General features: G+C 44.8%; 1 protein-coding gene across 2 annotated transcripts in view; it reads right to left on the bottom strand.

The window, feature by feature from the left end:
* Nucleotides 1-14,813: 14,813 nt before the first annotated feature.
* The window catches only part of LOC115560283 (alpha-2,8-sialyltransferase 8F), an 83,356-nt gene continuing 76,712 nt past the window's right edge, over nt 14,814-21,457 (bottom strand). For both annotated transcript variants that reach the window (XM_030379652.1, XM_030379660.1), the window contains exons 4-7: nt 20,400-20,544; nt 16,803-16,915; nt 16,558-16,650; nt 14,814-16,457 (exon numbers count right to left, since the gene is read on the bottom strand). In XM_030379652.1, the coding sequence (XP_030235512.1) occupies nt 15,980-16,457; nt 16,558-16,650; nt 16,803-16,915; nt 20,400-20,544 (829 nt within the window). In that variant the 3' untranslated portion in view covers nt 14,814-15,979. The remainder of the gene's footprint in view (nt 16,458-16,557; nt 16,651-16,802; nt 16,916-20,399; nt 20,545-21,457) is intronic.

The following is a 21,457-nucleotide window of genomic DNA, read 5'->3' as shown; positions in this document are numbered from 1 at the left end:
TGATGTGAGTCTATGGTCTTGTATTTATATACATGTTTCATGTATTTATATGTTTTTTACATGTTGTGACTGTCTGAGTTTGTGATGTGAGTCTTTCGTCTCGTATGTATATGCATGTTTCATGTATTTATATGTTTTTTACATGTTGTGACTGTCTGAGTTTGTGATGTGAATCTATGGTCTTGTATTTATATGCATGTTTCATGTATTTATATGTTTTTTACATGTTGTCACTGTCTGAGTTTGTGATGTGAGTCTTTGTTCTATGTTCCCACTCTTGGCCTGCACCTTGACATGGTGAGTGGGCTTTAAACTAAGACGGGCCTTTTATATTTTTTTGTTTGTTATTGATTGTTGTCACAGTCTATCTTATTAATGCATACAAAGCCTTCATTGAACCCCTTCTCTTCTGTTTGCAGAAACTGGAAACTTCAGAGTGTATTTTATCTTAAGTTAGATAATCTTTTTTGTTTCCTCATCAGATCCCAGTCCATCATGCTCCTCTACTTGTCTGCCGTGCCACCATCATGCCTCATGCATCACCTCTCAGCGCCCTGCCAAGCTGCATCTTATTCCGTTACTCCAGCTCTTTCACAAAGGTGACAAACATAAAGGTAAAACACACCTGTAGCTCCCCAGGTGATTAAGTATAAGCATTTCCTTTGCTAATGCTCCACCCATTGTTCAAACACAAAACTGCATATATATTTACATGTCACTTGTACTGTATGAAATTATCCTCCTTGATTTTTAAACTCTCCATAACATGGCCCCCCCTTACTTCTCTGACCTCCTCCAGAACTACAGCCCTACCGGTACTCTTCGCTCTTCCTCCCCCATGCTCCTCACCACTCCTTCTGCACAGCTGTCATCCATGAGGCCCCGAGCTTTCAGCCGCACAGCCCCCCGTCTCTGGAACTCTCCTACATTCCATCCGTGACACTGGCTCTCTCCCCACAATCAAGTGTTTTAAATCTTTTATTAATTATACATTTAAGGTGTGCTTAAGTGGCCTGAAAGGTGCCCATAGATAAAATGCATTTTATTATTATTAATATAACATTATGGCTCCATCAAAAGCAATGTACACCTGCCATTTACAGTTATCAGTTATACTATCCTAGACATCTTTAATCTTATTTACATACAGTAGGCCTGATTTCCTCTGAATGTTGAAATAAAAAATTCCCACAATTGTATTTCTGTCATTCAGATCCCTGTCCATCTTGTCTTCCTGCACACCTCACCACAGCCCTCTGCCTGTACAATATTTAATGCTAAATACATTTCAGGATCAAGTTTGAGATTCAGTTTCAGTATTACTTCTTTTGAAACCTGACGTGGGGCTGGCACCATCATATCTGTCTGATTTATTGCATCCACACATAATAGGTCCATGGTACCATGTGGTCATTTCAGACTCCTTTGCTTCCTAACATCTTGACTGAATCAGTGAGTTCCCTGGGTACACCAGCTGATGGGTCTGTGTATATATTTGGTCATTTGATTCTCGTTTCAGAAAAATATATATAAAAAAACGAGTGGTAATTATGATTTTTGTTTTAAAATATAAAAATGTAAATGCATATACAAGGAGTTTTTCTTCATACGGTCAAAAAGGGGCAAACTAATCTAAAATAATAACATAAATAATTGTTTAATAATAATTGTTGGCAGGAGGAGTGTAATATAAAGATCACACATAGAGAATGGGGGGGGGGGGGGGGGTCAGCTTCAACAACTTGTTCCATGGTCGGTAAACAATGCGACTGCGATCGCTCGTAGTGACACAAATGTTTCGGCCCGGCATCCGAGAGGGCTCAGTGCACGGCTCCGTTAACTTCTCGTGTTAGTCTCGAGTGGTAATTAATCCGCTATCCTTTCTTTAATAGGTCCATGGCTCAGACCTCTCGCTTATGATGCTACAATGCTAACTGCTACAAAACAAGAATATTTATGTATCCGGTACGTCTCCATCAAAGCTCCAAACCAAACAGTAGGTGGCGGTAATGCACCATATTGGTTTGCCAACCGCCAATAAACACGAAAGAAGAAGAAGAAGAAGATCCGGTACGTCATGAACTAGGGCGTGGCTAGGCTCCCATGATGCGGAAGCAAATAGCTCCTTGATGTTCCCCTGCGCCATTGAGCACTTTCAATAGGAATAAATGGGGCGCCATTTTGTAGTCCGCTTTCCTTTCTATAATATGTCCATGCACAGAGGACAACAGTCAGGACCCACAGTCAGGACTGACACGGCTTCAAATAAAAATAATAGCATTCAGAATCATTTGAAAATGAGAACTTATGAAGTTATGATGACTTCAGTGCAGTTGATGTTTAGCCACATTTAATACATGCAGAGTAGACCTGAGGGCTTTACTACGACATCATTGTCCGGCTCTGAACTATGCGCTCTGTGCGCGTTCACATCAAAGGAGCTGCAATCGCGGGCTGCTGATTTCCTAACGATAGTTATGTTATTATAACTCTAGTTTTATGATTGTAGGCGTAGCCGTCTAGGCCACGCCTTATGGGCTTGTCCCGTGAAAAATTCAAACTATGCACCTATCAGCGTGGGCAACGCCCACATTTCCCCACGGTATCGTGTCTATATAACGCGGTGTATACCGTCGCTCATCCTCCATGCTTTTCTTTCAGCATTTGGAGGGTACAGCAGGTGGGAAACTAGACGGCTACGCCTACAATCATAGAACTAGAGTTATAATAACATAACTATCGTTCTATTTCATGTAGGCTACGCCGTCTAGGCTTCGCCTTATGGGCTAAGGTGAAGCTGGGAGCGGAGCCTGATCAATGTACTCCTGCTGGACCCCAGTCAAAACGACCTAAGTCACCAGAGCACATTAAGACTCAAAAAAGCCAAGGAAGTGTAAAACACAACAGCTTAATAAAAAACGAATTCCTCCTAGATCAAGCAAGGCAATGATCAAGGGAGAAAAAAGTGAGTCTTTAAAGACTCCGGCTCTAATCCGTGCTTCATGGAACCCATGAAAAGGAAAAGAAAAACCAGAGCAACACGGTTTCCATTAGGTCCGCTACCACCGGGGGCGGAGCTACGGAATCCGACTCTCCAATAATGGGACTCTCGCGGCCGTTTCTTATTTGAAGAAAACGGCGGGAGTGCCACACTGGCAAACAAAACCACCTGACAATTGGCGAGCCAATAGAAAACCCCCCTAGCCTGTTTTTCATTTGAAAGTAAGACTGGTAATCAAGTCCAACGTGTGTGGTGTAAGCACGCGTGAAACAGGCCTAACCCATCTAGCCCCACGCAAGAATCTCTTGACCAGTGGATGGCTGAAGATCGGTCCACCATCACAGCCTGCATGGCCAGCCGAAACAGCTGCCGCATAGACATTGATAGTGGAGAAGGCCAAACCTTTTTCCAATAAGTTTTGCAGAAACGAAAGCACGCTTCCCACCTCGTATTGAGATGGGACAGATTGCTCAGGTCGTCTAGGTAGAAGAGAATCCTCTTTCCCTGACGCCTGAGCGGTTCAAACGCCGTCTCCACACACTTCGAGAAGGTGCGCGGAGCCAGGGAATAGCCGAACGGCAGACACTGGTACTCGTACACCATCCCCATAAAGGCAAAGCGGAGAAATTTCCTGTGCGCCTGCCGAACAGGGACGTGGAAGTAAGCATCCTTGAGATCCAGGGATGTGAACCAATCGCCCTCTCTCACACACCGGAACAACGCTCCGACAGTGAGTGTAGGAGCCAGAATGAAGAAGGAGAAAAGTTTATTTTATTTTGTAATTTTTGTGTTTCTCTGAGTCATCTCCCTCTAGTGGCTGGACCACGCGGGTGACCTTGATGCCTTTATAAGGGCGACCCTACCTGGGGGGAGGGGCTTGAGCAGGAAGACACAGTCTTTGACCTTGTGCCAGAGAACCAAACTGAACCCCATGATTATCTCTGCAATCCTTATGTTGACCTAACTGCAAGAACTTTTGAGTTTTGTATTTTCATTTCGTCTAATTGGAATTGGAATTGGAATTTTCAACTTTAAACCGCACTGGACCTGGATTTCTTTTGATTTAGTACATCTGGTATAAGCGTCAGACTTTCAAGCTCAGCCACACAGTGGTTAACAAAGGACAAGAGTTAACCACAACAGTGAGCATTCTGAACTTTCTCGTGGCAACGAATCTGTTGAACACGCGAAGATCCAGAATAGGTCTCTTTTCCCCTGACTTCTTGGAAGCCAGGAGGTAGCGGGAATAAAACCCTAGGTGCGACTCGTGGGGGGGAACGACAGTGATGGCCCCCTTTACCAAGAGACGTGCCACCTCTGCTGCCAGAGCCGTGCCCGTAGCGTGGTCTCCACCAACCCCATAAAGGGTGGGGGACGACGCTTGAACTGTATGGGGTGGCCCCATCTCAATGTGGTGTCCAACCACGATGGCAGAACGCACCGCTCTTGCCAACACGCATAGCGGTCGGAGAGAGGGCGAGCCGACAGCTGAGGAAGACCGTCCAGGAATAACCCGTATTCCTCTGCCCCTACCGCATCCACACTGCGTGTGAACCAAGGGGGGCTTCCCATGAAAGGGAGGAGGCTCAGCGAGCGTAGGAGATGTAGCAGAACCAGCCGCTGTAAAAACAACGAGCTGTCTAGACGTCGCGCTCGTGCCCGCTGAACAGGGAGCGAGCCGTCCGGCCGCACCTGTGCGCATGCGCTGTCCGCAGGCTGTAGCCACAGCGTGCGGACCAGTCTCCTCACCTATAATGTGGGAAACCAGGAGACCGGTACAAGCGGCCGTATCCACGGGCTCGTGCAACGAGTCTCTGATCCGTCCACGAGGCTCCAAGGGACGCTGCTTCTTAGAAGCAGGTGAACCAGAGGCCATGTGAACACGCCGTCCGACCGCCACCCTACAGCCACCGGGCTGAGAGGGGGAAAGAGGCAACATGGAGGAACGCATCACAAGCGTAGGACGCAGGTGGCCTGAGGAATATCGCTCTTTAGGTACCATGTACTGCCGTTCGGCGGAACGGTCCTTACTTTTTGGGAAAGAAAAAGTAGGAGCAAGGTTACGGAACTTCCCGGTCCGTGGCGCTGCTCTCCCCGTCTGCGGCGGCTGCGGCTGCTACTGCTGCTGCACCGGGGCTGGAGTCGGAGGCGGCCCCCTGGAACGCTGGGACCGGCCTGGACCCCGCTTCCTCCCAGCCTGCTGGCGGGAGGAGCCCGTGAGAATCGCCCCGAACCGGGAACGATTCTCACGGACTGACTGCTGGTGCGCGAGCACCTCGGAGAACCGGGGACCAAATAGGCCATCCGGCGCTAGTAGACCCTGGACAAGGCTGTCCCGCTCTCGTTCCGGCACCGCAGTGTGGGAGAGCCATATGACCCTTTGAATCATGGTAGCCCATGCCATATGCCGGCCGGCCGAAACTGCTATCGGCTGGCATAGCTGGAGGATGGCCCTGGAAAAGTGGGAAACCGCCAGCCATCTCGCGGCTTCCTCCGGGCCGTAGTCCTCCCTGTCAGCCGACAAGGAGACCATGGCAGAGGAGAGCAGGGCGATGTTGTTGACCGCCGCCGCGGATTGAGAGGCACAAACGAACACCCTGTCCGTTAGGCAGACAATCTGCTTCTGGAGGCGGTCGGGGGGCAGCGGCTTTTCGTTAGGGCGCCATCCGGCGCCCGGACAGAGAAGCGCTGCCAGGGGAGGCTCCAGGCGAGGGGCCTCGCCTGAGTATCGGCCCACCCCTCCACGTTGGTGAACTCCGTGTAGGATCTTACCGGAGCCTTCAGGGTCGAAGGGTCCCCACCTGCAGCAGTAAACAAGTGCTGCACAGGCGGGAACAAGGGGCACTGGGTAACCCGCCGGGAAGAAGATGGGGTGCGAAAGCACTCGCCCTGCATATCGTCAGATACGGGGGCGAGAGGTGGGGCCGGCATGGGAATCCCTTTGATGGCCGCCGCCCCACCCATGATCTCCCGGAAGAGATCGGTCATCCGGCGCGGACCCTTGTGTTGTACGACGGTGGCGGTTGTAACCCGAGAGCGGGAAAAACCGAGCCGCTGCCACCGGCTTGAGAGATCCGTGTTGAAGTTTTCCTCTTCTTAATAGTAGTTCTCAATTTCTCGCTGATAAGCACAAGTGCTGAAAGAAAAGGGAGGATGAGCGACGGCATACACCACGTTATATAGACACGATACCGTGGGGAAATTTGGGCGGTGCCCACGCTGATAGGTGCATAGTTGGAATTTTCAGGCCCATAAGGCGAAGCCTAGACGGCGTAGCCTACATGAAATAGAACAGCCTGAGCTGTGGGGAATGCAAGTGATCACAACACATTTCTAACAGCTGAACATTGCACAGGGCTCTCCGTGAGACACACGCAATTCAACCCATGCACACGGTCACACGCCACACTTCGTATTTCTCACGCAGAGAAATTACCAGGATAGCGGCCAACAACTTGCGCCGCTATTTAACAGTGGAAGGGTAGGAATCAAATGCGTCTGGGCAAAATTTCAAAATCGTCCGGGATTTTATTAAAGCCTCATACATGTTCACATTTAATTTGCGTTGCGTTACCCTGGGTCGTTCACAAACTAGTTAGGCTACGCCCTCCCCTACTCAGTTCTGTTCGCTTTGCATTGGTGGAAGTGAGTTGGGGGAGTGGTTAAGTAGAGCCTTCAGATTGGACGGTTTGACTTTAGAGTTACCGTCATGTTTTGTATTAATTTTTTTTACCATTATTGTTTTATAGGGAAGAACATTAACACATTTCTCCTACAGGGGATTGATAAAGTTCTATCTATGTAACAGAAAGAAACACTTACTCATACTCCATCAAATATTCATACTCATACTTTGCACACTTTACCACAGCATTGGCCTACTGAATGCCACAGATATATTTTTAAGCAGTGGACTGAATGCCACATAAATATCTAATTATGTTTTGCACGTTTGCAACATTTAAAAGTTCAGGGAAAAGTATATGCATCTACTGGTGTTGCTTAGGCCAATATCCTTTTGAGGCAGTGTTGTTCCTGAATATTAGTGTTAAGGGCCAATAATGCCTACTATCATACATTAGTCACTGGGCTCCTTTACCGTGGAACCAGCTCTCCCCATGGGTCAGAGAGGCAGACACTTTCGCACCTTGTAGTTTGGCCTCGGCGTCTCGCAGTCTCTCTGTGTTTCCACATATTCCAACCCTCTGAAACAACTGCAATTTTTCTCCAGTTTTTACTCAGTGGATGTGAGGGTTCAAGGGAAGAGTTATGATGTTATGATGCTCATGCTATGTAAAGCCCTTTGAGACAAACTGTTTGTAAAAACGGTCTATAAAAATAAAATTGCCTTGCCTTGCCTAACCCGCTTGGACTGTAATTCATATTCATGCTACTAGTTTGATCATTGACTGACTACATGAATAGTTGCACAGAGGAGATTCTTATAGAGGTCTTATAGTTAAACGGTATAGGGTATATACAAATTTGATGTGTTTAGGCCATTTATGAGATCTAGTTAACATAATTAAAAGTCATTTCCAAACACATTAAAGAAAAGAAAAAAAACAAAAGCAAAGAGATTTTGCAGTAGTAGCACGCTTTTAGTTAAACAGAATGGGATAGGAATCAGGTTAACAAAACATTTAAGAACATAAGCTGTCTAACACATTACCAACGCAACATTAAAACATCATAAAACATCACAAAAAAAACCAGCTGGAATACAAAGAGTTTGCTTTGTATTCCAGCTGGCCTGTTATGAGCAAATTTCTAGGGGTGTAACGATAAATCGATGTAGATCGATACATCGATTGATTGGCGAACGATCCAACTGCATCGATGCAACGCCCAAACATCGATGCATATCGCTGTATTACATGCTTTTATTATTATATATCTCCTTTCGCGGGTGTTTGTGAAACTATTTCTGTGCAAAGCGCCAAGCCGCTCGTATCCATTCACCGGTTAAATGAGGCAACAGCGAGCACATGTGTGAGCGCGAGGATGTCTAGTTTCGGCAGACTTTTGATATCGGCAAATATCGTATCGTTGTCCAATGAATCGATATAATATCGTATCGTGAGGAAACCAGAGATTTACACCCCTAGGCTACTGTAGATCCATTTCAAAACATGTTCCAAGAAGGCTATAGGACAAAGCATAATGCATCCTGGAATGAGTGAAGCTTGCCTGCTGACATGTTAAAATGACTGTCACAACTGCCATGAGCAAAGAGCAAAACCATTTGTTTATAGTGTAGGCTACAGTAGCCTATTCGATATTGAATGAAGTAGGTTACTGTACACTCTTTGTCACTGTACAGAGTAGACGATATGATTTGCTTGTACAGCACCTTAAAAAACTCATTGTAGCCTATATTCATAGGCACACACAGCCTCGCTTTCAATATAACACACACTCGCATTCTGTAAACACCATCAGTAAATAATAATATGAAAACAAGATAAAATATCTGTCAACTAGAACAGGGACATGTCTACAGGGGCACTGGCCCCCGTGTAGAACTGCCATTGAGCAGCAGCATTCAGAACAAGCTGAAGTTTCCTTAGAGTTTTTTTTTGAGAGATCTTTAAAGGCCCACTATGCAACTTTTAGCCAAAATTACATTAAGTATGCAGGTTGAGAGTTATGCTGATGGTTCTGCATCCATTTCTGGGTCGATTGGTGGGTGTGTCATTTACCCATGTCGCCTCTCCAGTGAAAAAGCGCATATGCAACTTGATCTGTTCGGACCGAGCCAATCCGGATGTGACGCAGCGGAAGTATCCTCGAAAATGTAGTCAGATTGTAGTTTCGAAAATACTTTACGGCACAGACACACACCCATCATGGCACCGGCTAGATATAAACAGCCAGTTGCGATGCAATTGTTGCATTCGTCATGGATCAATCGACTGATAAGGGACCCAAGAGGCGACTGTCGGTGGAACAAAAGAAGAATGGACCAGAAAAGAGATCAGACACGAGTGAAAGGGGAACTATGCAACTTTTTTGGCTTGATTTACCTTTATATAACAGGCTAGGACTCATTGCGATAGTTCCATTATACATTTTTGTTCGATTGTTCGTTGTTTCAACTCCCCCTTGCGCATCTTGGCGGAGAAAATGAATATGTTTCTGCCGGCGACCCGCCGCCCACTCTCGCGGGAGTCTCGGGTCTCGCGAAGTAACGAATTGCTTTGCGGCACAGACCCCCAAACACGGAACCGGCTCGATATAAACACGAGTAACTAAGGGATTGTTACATTCATCATAGATCAGCCGACTAAAAAGAGACAGAGAAACCCAATGTCGGAGGAACAGAAGAAGAGAAAAGGGAGACTGACCGACAGAGAGGCCAGACACGTAAACGTTGGGCAAGCTTTTCAGGAATAGCGTGAACTGAAAGAAAAAGAAGACTTCAAATCAGACTCCGACTTGGCCGTGTTGCTTTTGAAATTGAAAGTACCCTTGGGTGAACTTTGTCCTCGTGGTATTCTTGATGTTGATAGTCTCTGTACAAATGTGTTTGCTCAACCATTTTGTTGTGAGCCCTGTAAAAATTGTTTTCTCGACCGTTTTGTTGTGAGCCCTGTATGTTTCTAGCTTGCTTGGTTGCAACCATATAAACACCTTTGTTTCCATTGGTGTTTTGCTGTTCGTCTGTCTCGTCTCCCAGATACAGACTGAATCCCCGAATCCAGGTTCTTGTTTATTTAGATTATTATGTTGGCCAACACTCTCACACTGATTGTTCTGTTCAACCTAAGATAAAACAATTATAATCTAGGATATAAATTCTCCCCGTCAACTATAAAAAGGATGGCTTTATGTTTATTGCAATACAAATACACCATTTTAAAAATGTATAACCTTGCCTACACTTTATGAACATTTACTTCGGACATGGCTCCACGTATTCGCCGGCTTCTTTGAAAACAAATGCACATGGCTCGCGTAGAAGTGCATGGGGAAGGGTTGTCAACGAGTTGTTACGACAGTTTTGTAAAATATCTACTACGAAGCTGTAGGGGGGCGCTGTGTAGAGAAATGTGCGTGCCAAAACCAAGAAAACAGCGAAGAAATTCCCGAAGTTGCATAGTGGGCCTTTAAGTGCATTGCAGTAATCTGATAAAGGCATGTACAAGTTTTTGTGAGTCTTCAGTGGACATGAGCCCTCCAAGTCTTGCTACATTTTTAAGGTGATGCAGATTTTGTAACTGATTTGATGTGACTGTCGAAAAGTAAATCTGAATCCATGAAAGCTCCTATATCTGGCTTTCATTGAGGTTTTCAGGGACAGAGGGTGAAGGTGTTGGGTTACTTTAAGCCTTTCTGTTTTTAGCACCAAATACAATCATCTCGGTTTTGTCCTCATTTAGGTCAGACACTACCTCAATTCATTGTCTCTGTAATACTCTGCACAATGACAATAAAGTTTAAGTTAATCTTATTCAAGATTCAAGATAATGTATTGTCATTTCAGCCATATACACAGTATACAGTGAAATGAAATAGCGTTTCCCAAGAACAACAACAACAACATGCTACATATAACTGCAAACCAGTAAAGTGTGGAATTTGTAGTGCGGGAATATAAATATAAATAAAAATATGACTATGTGTCTGAGTAGTGCGGGAATATAAATATGAATATAATAAATATGAATATAAAACAATAGTGCAATAGTACATAAACCACAGGTAACAGAGATGATCAGATCTGGTCCCCGTTTCCCGATATCGATGGATCTTCGCTCGTAAGATCATTCTCCCGATGGATCTTTCGAACCATCGATAATTTCTTTGTCGCATTTCCCGAAACTCCTCTTAACGTGAACGCGCATTCGCTGCACTCACGACGTCGTAGGATTGTAACTGTCTACTGACACGGTGCTGAAATGGGCTCCGTAGGAGGGGGAGACGCAGGAATGTCGCAGGAAAATTGTGTTAAAAAGGGTTAAAATATCTCCCCATCAAGGACAACAGCAGAGTAGCCTACGAAAAAAATAGACTGCAATTATATGAATGCTAAAGACATTAAAACACAATTGATTAGGCTTAAGCCGACATATATCAGTCCTAATCCTGAATGCACTGTGCGTTTCACGGCATTTCCCCCCTGAAATAATTCCATATGACAAAATATTTAAAATAGCTTGTGTGACAACTACATTTATCTTAATGGGCTGATTTCTGAAACATGCTCAGAGAGAGCCGACTTAATCTGATTCCGCATAAAGTTTCCTTGATTGATCATTTGATTGGCTATAAAACACCCTCCGGAAAAAGGGTTAGGCCTCTAGAAACGCGCAGTCATACAGCGCTACAGGCTGCCCAGGGAGGCCATCAGACAGCTGCTTAGGGCGATCAGGCAAGACCTCAGACGTGCTACAAGGAGGAGCTTTGCGCTCACACCGCAAGTGCAGCTCTTGGCCGCCCTCCGATTATACGCCACAGGGAGCTTCCTGCAGGTGGTAGGAGATGGCCAGGGCCTGTGCAAGGCATCAGTGTGCAGATCGGTCCAGGCAGTGACATACAGCCTCCTTCGTCTCGTACCGCGACACGTCCGTTTCCACAGCAGAGATGAGATGGGTGCGACCCAAGAGAACTTTTTTCGGTCGTTCCGCATCCCACAAGTGGCCGGAGTCGTGGATGGAACTTTGATTCCAATTCTCACGCCCCACGTTGATGGCCACGTCTACATCTGTCGGAAGGGATATGCCGCTGTCAACTGCCAGGTGGTGTGCGACCATCAGGGCATCATCCTGGATGTCGTAGCGAGATGGCCTGGAGGCACTCACGAGTCACGACTCCTTCGTGTTCCTCGAGTCCTCCATCGGACGGCTGGCTGCAGCCTCCAGGGGAGAGTGGCGGCTCCTCGGAGACAGTGGCTATCCGCTTAGGCCTCACCTGTTCACCCCATTGGCTAACCCGGGAGACGTCCACGAGGAACGGTACACCGAAGCCCACCGTCTGGCCCGGTGCATTGTCGAGCGCACGATCGGCAGGTGGAAGTTGCGCTTCCGATGCCTCCACAAGTCCGGCGGAGGGCTCCAGTTTGCGCCAGCCATGTCGTGCGCTGTGATCTGCGTGACAGCAATGTTGCACAACATTGCAGCCAAGGCTGGGGTGGCGTTGGGTGAACCGGACGAGGACGAGGACGAGGACGAGGACGAGGACGAGGAAGATCTGTTTCGGGACGGCCTCCCGGATTACGCTGCTGGTGTGGAATCACGCCGAAGAGTGATCGCGTCTTTTTTTTAACCCCCCCCCCCCCCATGTCACTAAACATCCCCGTCAACGTGACCAATCCCCACCATATCCCAGCCTTTTGCCCGCTCCTTTTGCCTTTAATTTTTTTTTCATTTCTTTCATTAATTTTATTTTTCTTTCAGTTCTTTCATTCATTATTTTGTTACATTTTTAATTTTTGGGGTTATTTTAGGCTATGTTTTATGAGTAGCCCATGTCACAGTCTGCACAAATCCCCCCACTTTCTCTCACACAACTTTTTCTGGACTGTCCCGTTTTATTTTGGCCATTTTAACATCTTTATTAATAAATAAATTAATAATCTTTATTAATCACCAAACTAAGAACATAAAGGCGCAATGCGTTTTAATAAAACGCATCCAATACACGGAATATCTGATGGTGACGCCACTGAGGCTATAGTAGGCTGACGATGCTCTTAGCGTCCTACGAGTACCCCTGGAGTACTCGTTAGCTACGAGCGTTTTCAAGACGTTCGTTACCAACGACGCTTTCGGGAAACGAGGCCCTGTCCCTTAGAGTTGAGGAGTTGGATGGCCTGGGGGAAGAAGCTGTACTGTAGACTGGTTGTGGCGGACCGGATGCTCCGGTATCTTCTGCCAGACGGAAGGGGGGAGAAGAATTTGTGTGAGGGGTGGGAGGTTGCCTTGCGGATGCAGCGAGTGGTGTAAATGTCTGAGATGGAGGGGAGAGAGACGCCGATGATCTTCTCAGCTGTCCTCACTACTCGCTGCAGGTTCTTGCGGTCAAGTTTGGTGCAGTTTCCGAACCAGGCAGTGATGCAGCTACCCAGGATGCTCTCTATGGTCCCTCTGTAAAAAGTGGTGAGAATGGGGGGTGGGAGGTGGGCTCTCTTCAGCCTTCTCAGGAAGTGGAGGCGCTGCTGGGCTTTCTTAACCGTGGAGCCGGTGTTGAGGGACCAGGTTAAGCTCTCGGCCAGGTGGACACCAAGGAATTTGGTGTTCTTCACGATCTCCACCGGGGAGCCATCAACGTCCAGCGGCTTGTGGTCCCTCTGTGCTCTCCTGAAGTTAACAACAATCTCTTTGGTTTTGTCTACGTTCAGGGACAGGTTGTTGACTTTGCACCAGGTTAGCAGTTGTTTCACCTCCTCTCTGTAAGCTGACTCATTGTTCTTTTCTATCAGACCCACCACGGTCGTATCGTCGGCGAACTTGATGATGTGATTCGAGCCGTGTAGCGTCGTGCAGTCGTGCGTCAGTAGTGTGAACAGCAGTGGACTGAGCACACAGCCTTGAGGGGCCCCTGTGCTCAGAGTGGTGGTGTTGGAGGTGTTTTTCCCGATCCGGACTGTCTGGGGTCTCCCCGTCAGAAAGTCCAAGATCCAGTTGCAGAGGGAGATGTTCAGGCCCAGCAAGCCCAGCTTCGTGATCAGGTGCTGGGGGACGATTGTGTTGAATGCTGAACTGAAGTCTATGAACAGCATTCTAACATATGTGTCCTTTTTTTCCAGGTGGGTGAGTGCTAGGTGGAGGGTGGTTGAGATGGCGTCGTCGGTAGAGCGGTTTGCTCGATACGCAAACTGCAGGGGGTCTAGCGTGGGTGGCAGGAGGCTCTTTATGTGCCTCAGGATCAGCCTCTCAAAGCACTTCATGATGGTAGAAGTGAGTGCTATGGGGCGGTAGTCGTTGAGGCAAGACACAGGTGACTTTTTCGGCACAGGGACAATGGTGGTAGTTTTGAAGCACGATGGGACGTTGGCACTGCTCAGGGAGATGTTGAAGATGTCCGTGAGAACATCTGCCAGCTGGTCTTGCACATCCTTTGAGCACAACTCCGGGAATGTTGTCTGGGCCAGCAGCCTTACGCGGATTCACTCTGCGCGGTGACTTTTTCACCTCAGCCGTGGTCAGACGTAGCACTTGTTCGTCGGGGAGAGGGAATGTTCTTCTCCGCCACCACATCATTTTTTGCTTCAAACCGGGCGTTAGAACACGTTCAGTGCATCAGGCAATGAGGCATCGCTGTCACAGGCTGGTGTAGATGTCCTGTAGTTGGTGATGGCTTGGATGCCCTGCCATAGCTGCCGTGTGTCTCCACTGTCTCTGAAGTGGCCGTGGATTTTCTGAGCATGTGCACAGCTTAGCGTCCCTGATAGCCCGGGCCAGTATTGCCCTGCTATGCTCAGAGCCCTCCTTATCACCTGCTCTGAAGCTATGTCTCGGGCTCTCAGCAGTGCACGTACCTCTGCAGTCAACCATGGCTTATCTAGTGTTCACTGACATTATCTAGTGTTCACTAACGTTCACTGATGATATATAATTTGTTATCAATGGAGTGGAGGAAGGTGTACCAGCACATGGAAATTAAACAAACAATAGCAATTCATAATACAACTTATTGATGTAGTTAATTGTGTGCTGTTTATCACTGAATGTAGCAGAATAGGTTCAGCAAAAAGTAGTCTGCTGTTAAGCTTGGAAAAACTGACAACCAGCGGTAGATACTGGCAATTCAGGAAAAATGCTAAATCATATTTTTGCTTATGACCATTTGCGGAATAAAACAAGCAATGTACTCATCAGCTTTGTATTTATTTTTATCACCAATGTCTTAGAAAATCAAGTTCATATTCATTGACACAATGTCAATATTGGCTGCAAAAGTCTTCAATGATTTCTTTTTAAACATCACTTGTAATTCTTATTGATCTCAGTAAGAACATGACTTCAGTAAGTATCACTATAAAAATCTGTTTGAGACTCACAAAAACTGTTTCTGCAACAATAAAATTCAATGTCATAAATACAAAATATATTCTCCATGAATATCTCACTGATAAAAACCATATACTGTGTGTGTATATATATACTGTACATACATATATAAATGTTTTATTTTCACACATTTTACTTTGTTTATTGTTACCAAGGCATCAGTGGCTATCATTTGTGGGGAATATTGATCATGGCAAAAATTTTAACGTGGGAACATTGTGAACATTTATGAGTGAATCTTTCAGCCTATGTTGGCCGGCTGGATCCATTTCATTTGCATCTATGTTTTTTAGCATTACCTTCAGTTCAAGATGGATCAATTCAGTAAATATATAGTTTCTTTTTCAGAATTTCGTAGGGAAAAATGTGTCCTTTCATACAGGAAATCAAACTGTATGTTTAACATTAACAACATATTAAAAATTTGTGTTTTGAACACCTATGTATTCAATTGTATATTTTTCTACTCATGTGATAGACAAAATCAATATTTTGTTGATATAGTCAAAATCAGTTCAGTTAATTCAGTTAAAAGAAAAATACATTGTTTACATAAGGCACTAAAATGGCTTCATATTTACCAAATCTAAACAATCTCCATCCAAGAAGTCAAATTAATAAAAAATTATAGTTATATGTATATATATATATATATACATATTTTATTATCACCAATGTCTATATATATATATTGTTTAAATCATTACTATGCATAATGTTAATAGAAAAAAAACTACTTTTGTATAATTTCATCGGTGCAAACAGTGCATGTTCAGTGCATTGCATTCCAAGTTTATCGTATCATATATTTGTGGAGGCTTTGCATCGATACAGAATAAATAAATTAAATTAAACATCATGCCTCACTGTTTTCACCACACATATTGCAATCTTTGAGAATAATAGAGTCAAGACATCAGCTAAAGACAAGAACATGATCCAGTGTATTCAGTTGCAGGGCTGCCTACAGGCTGGATGGCCGACAATCCCCCAGGTGTATTTTCAGTACACCCTGCTCATGTAACCTCAACAAATAGTCAAACTCGGCAGGCATTGCATGAACCTTCTTCTTACTCTTTCTGTTGTCATAGTAGTGGTTATTGAGTGGTTGGTGTAATAGCGGGTGTTGGTCAAAGGGCCAGAACCCATATAGGTGTACATTGGTGCAAAGTTCCAGCGCCAGGCTGGCCACCATCAAGCCAGAGCTCAGACGCATGCTCCGGAGGCCCTTGGAGCGCCAGAAGCTGTGCAGGTTCCGAACGTACTCTGGGTTGAGGAACACCGGCCTGATTGGGCTCTCAAAGTCCTCGATGGTGTAGAGCGCACGCAGGGACACTGCAGTGTTGCGGGAGTATGAGAATGCCGGCAGGAGCATCAGAGAGTCATTGTAGCGATGCATGCTCTCCATGAAGGGACGTCTGTGCTCCTGTAGACCCCTAAATCTGAGGGTGAGCAGAGGGTGGGTTGTTAGAGAAATAAATGAAGTATAAGCCCTCCCTGTGTCAAAGTCATATTGGTGGTACACAATGCAGTAGCCATTACTTCTCAAGCAAGATGCTTGGATTTGCCGTCACAAGGTTTGTCTTTTTGCCTACATCCTTGAGATGGCTGTTCTCCACAGGAGGTAGGTTACACCTGCATCGGGGAGAAAGTCCACACTCTTGTCACTCACAGTTGAAATTTGTATTTGATGAAGCTCAAACTGCATCGTGAAAATTGTGCATTCTGAGGGATTCAGTACAATAACAAACGTGGAAGGAAAAAGGAAATAGTCTGGGAGTTCCTACCTGATGACGAACTGGGCGGAATCTATCCTCTCACCACAGGTGCTGTTGGACAAAATCCCTCCATTGCCAACAACAGAGCAGGTATCCCAGGTTTTGTTTCTGAATGGATTACTCTACTCACAAACAGACGTTACAATAACAACAGAGTTTAAATATAAGTCATGGATTTAATGTAAAGACTCCATTTTGGCATTAGGTCACATCAATAAAAAAGTGTTTGTTCCTGTTCAAAGCTATTTTGATTTTTAACCTACAGGGCTTTAAGGACAATTTAAAAGAGATATGACAGAAAATAAAGATCTCGAAAGCAATTAGAATTCTTGCTGTGAAATTGAAACATGAGAAACGAGGGTAGAAAATATGTGGATATAGCTTAGTGGCAGAGAAATTGACATCCTAGAAATTATACTCAAGGTTTCAGATTCTGAAAGAATTAGTCAATCTTTTGGTTTAGTAGCTCAGTAGTACAACATTTCAAGGCAGCTCAAGAGGTCCCCAGTTCAACTCTGGGTTCACCATACAAATTATGTCCACGAAAGTAACATCTCGGGTTGTATTATAAACTATATCTATCCATCTAACGTCTAAAGTCTAACCAATAACAACGTTTATTTAGGCATATAGGAATTCAATGAATTGCAAAGGGTTTGTAGCTCAGTGCCATAGGATTTTGCTGCAGAATAAGAGTTCCCCAGTTCAAATCTGGCTGCCCCCTAAAAACAATGTCCTAGAAATGATCCTCTAGGGATGAATTATCAATCTAACTTGAAAGTCTAAGTAATGGACGATATGAATCTACCGGTCATCCAACTAGCCGAAAGGCTAGTGAACGCTATTACTGTACGTCCACACCAGGAGCGACCAAAGCGTCAAAGACGCTTTGTTCGCTCACAAAGTTTCGCTGCGAATTTTTCTGTTCGCTTTGGTCGCTCAAGTCGCTCATGATGTACAATTCAATTATGCAGACGCATTTAAAGTAGCCGTATGCTTTTAGTAGGCCCTACAGACAGCCATATCAAAGAGTGAACTCTCCCATACACCTTGGCCATATTGCCGAGACGGTTTTTGCTTGTTGGATAAAGTGCTTCGACAACAAGTAGGGACAGTGATTCCCCCCAATATAAAAAAAATCCTAAAATGTAGGCTAATTACAACCGAGAACAAAAAACCCTGCGTGCTGTAGTAGGCTAGTTCAAATATGTTTCACTGATCTGCATCTGCAAATCATGATCTGCACTCATTCGTCGCACTCAAAACAAATAGACATTGGCGCACATGGCTAATTTGCTTACGTGCACAGGACTTGTTGGCTCCGCAAGGCAAATAATGGAACATAACTATCTATCTAGGCCTATCTGTCTATCTATCTATCAACACGTGTCTAGTTTTAATGTGATGTATTGTGTGTATGTCCAGTCAGACTTGTTCTGTGTGGTCTTGTAGGCTACTGTCTTGTGTGGGCTGAACCACCTAAATGGATTCCCGACGATTTGTGTCATTTGGTATTAATAAAGACTTGACTAGGCTATATATCTATCTAGACTATTTAATTAACAATTATTCACCTCAGGCTCCGTGAATAGTGGGGAATAGAGGGACAAAAGACAAGAGATATATCCCTTGTCGTTTATCCCTCGTCTTGTCGATTAGTTTGTTTATGTGACGATTTCAAAAACTTTTTTGGTTTTGTTTAAAGCATGCTACACGCGATTGGTTGGTTAGATTGGTGGCATGGAGAGCAAATGAAAATGATTCCCGCTTAAATACGAACGTTCTAGGTATATAAATACTCCCGCTTATCATCACTTGGTATCCAAACCACTATGGCGTTTCAATCTCTGAACTGAAAAAGGGTTGGGTAGTACAACACCGGGTGCCCAGTTACAGCCGCGATTAATACTTCAGCCGACATTTTGTTCAGTGAGTGGATAAAGGTAGGTAGGAACCAAAGTGCCTGCCGGTGTTCCCTGGGATCCACGCAAGCGAAGAGCGTCTACATTCCGATTGGCTGTCAGTGTTTGGCCGCTGAAGCGCATCATAGTCATTTGCATAAAGTTAAAAAGTTTTCAACTTCTTTTTGACGCTCTGGTCGCTCAACTTTGGCCGCTGGTAGCGTTGGTCGCTTTGGTCGCTTTGGTCGCTCTTGCCCATAGAAAGTGAATGACTTCCGGCGATTTGGTCGCTCAATTCGCTTCTGGTGTGGACGTACAGTTAGCCAACAAGCCAACCCGCTGGTGACCAACATAAAAATGTTATAGCTCTCCATTGGAGATTCCAACAAACACAGAGCAACAGTCTTAGAGAGAGCTCACTACTGTATGTTCTTGCCTTGGAAACAATGCCGAAATTAGGCGGGGGGTCTATCCTGATTGTTCTATTGGACAAAATCAGAAAACTAACACAGGCTCCCCCGTTACCGAAGGCATGTATGAAGTCCTGATGGTTTAAGCTCAGAAAGTGAGGAAGTCGTTCCTCCGACCAAGGCCTCAGGCACGGGCCACTCAAAGCTGAGGGAAAATACAGCCCCTAGGGCTGCAATCGCTGTACCCTTGAGACATTGCTTCAAGAATGCTTCAGGAATCAGAAAGCCCTTGATTCCGAGCCCTCCACTTCCAAGAGAGGGTGTCGGATCAAAGGCCCTGGAGTTACCAGGCCGTTCTATATTAATGGAACCAGAGGCCTTCTCCACACAGGGAGATATGTCCTTGTGTTTCCACCGAGACATCTGGGAAGGCGGAAAACACGTCAGAGCCCAGAAACTGAAGATTCTACGTGTGTAGATACATGAATGTGATGCGTCCTGTGTTGGCGCAAAGGTTTGTTTGTGGTCAATGTTTGCCTTTGAACCTTCATGTTCAAGTTTATGTGCTAGTCTCTCGCAAGATGATTCCTTTATGAATGTTCAGCCTGCCAAATGTTTTCCTTTCAGTTTATGCTTTTGAGTTAAATGTTCATGTTCAATTTCAAAAAAGTTTTGATAGAATTCCATGTGTAATCTAGGAAGCCCTTGTATGGACTTTACTTTGCCAAGCCAGAAAATTTCCAAATACCCTGTGTGTGAGTGAAACAATTAGACCAAATTTCTGGCAAGTTATTTCCACCTAAGGTAATATAAGAACAGTGCTCTCCTTCTTCTACATTGATGCTATGGGCTTTGGTGAATCTTACATGGAGAAAGATTACCTAACTTATGAACACACCCGTTTTCATGTGGATTCATTAGGTTTCCTCTAAAAAGGTAACTCTATGAACAAATAATCTTAGAAGTTCCCATTTACAAAGGATTAACCATCCATGGGGTAAAGGAGTCTAACTAATAGACATATCCATTTCATGGGGATCCATTGTGTTTGTTTAGAAGGGATATCTCTTATATAAAGCTATAGATAAAACACTATAAAGCCTTATGCATTGAAGGATTTGATTCTTCCTTATACCCAGGTGTCGCACCGACACAAAGTGGGGCAATAGGTCACGACAAATGACATTTCCTTTAATGACATGAATACATGACTTGCTATAAAAGTCTTCACTTAAAGTTTTCAGGGATATATAGCCAATCAGTATAAATAAACAACAAACGCCATAAGTACTTACCTTTGCAAAGGTGTGGAAAAAGGCTGATGTCACTGTCAATGGTTTTCTCTTCTCGCCATCATATACAATCTGGGCACCCACCGGGGTATTATCTTGTGAGACGAGGGCCTTGTTAAAACCATGGCATGTGCGTCTCAGCAGGTCTCTGAGGATATGAAAACCAACAAACAAAATTGAGCTTCACTGTATACAGTAGAGCATCCATTCAAATGTACACACAAATAAGGGTGTCAACTGCTGTCAAGCTGGACAGATAGAATTGTACATATTTGTTATGCCCGTTTCACTCAATTAAATCAATTGATGACAAACGTCTCCAGAACAAACTACATATTTCTTCATGTTCTCTTCAAGTATTTACGTGCGCAAAGGGCTGCTCTGTCTGGGTGGTTCCCTCACTAATGGCAACAGCACTCAGTGACTGTTTTAAATTGAGAGTGGTTGAAAAGGTCCACAGTGTCTGGACCTGGACCACACTGTCTACAGTTGGTCCTCTTTGAATTTATAGAACGGAGAAACTGTTCCTTGAAAGGTTGATTGTGAATGTACTTTTCATTACAAAAACAAATACGTTTTTTACACATATTCATCTAAATAATATAATATCTAAATCTGAGTCTAAATTACAATATGGCAAAATGGCACTAACCGTACACAGTGCTACACAGAACGCAATGTGAACCAATGCATTCTGAATGGGAGTGTTTTCAGACAATTAACGTGCTCCACAAAACGGTACGAGAGAGAGAGAAAGAGAGAGAGGGGAGGGACAGAGAGAGAGAGAGAGCGAGGGGAGCGAGAGGCTTCAGAAAGGGTGTGCGCAGATAGTACAGTGCACCCTAGTTATGTTTATGCCAAAACCACAAATGCTATATATATATTATATATTGCCTAATTATATATATTGCCTATATATATATATAGGCTATATATATAATTAGGCTATAATTATATTATTTAGCGGTGTAATGAGACAATCTATAGCCAAATTGTCGAAGATGCCCGAGAATCTCCGGGGATATCAGCATGGGAAATCGGGCGCATCATACCCATGAACC

This window comes from Gadus morhua, chromosome 2 (assembly GCF_902167405.1).
Source record: "Gadus morhua chromosome 2, gadMor3.0, whole genome shotgun sequence".
In the NCBI taxonomy this organism is placed as follows: domain Eukaryota; kingdom Metazoa; phylum Chordata; class Actinopteri; order Gadiformes; family Gadidae; genus Gadus; species Gadus morhua.
This window is presented reverse-complemented; position numbering and strand designations above follow the sequence as displayed.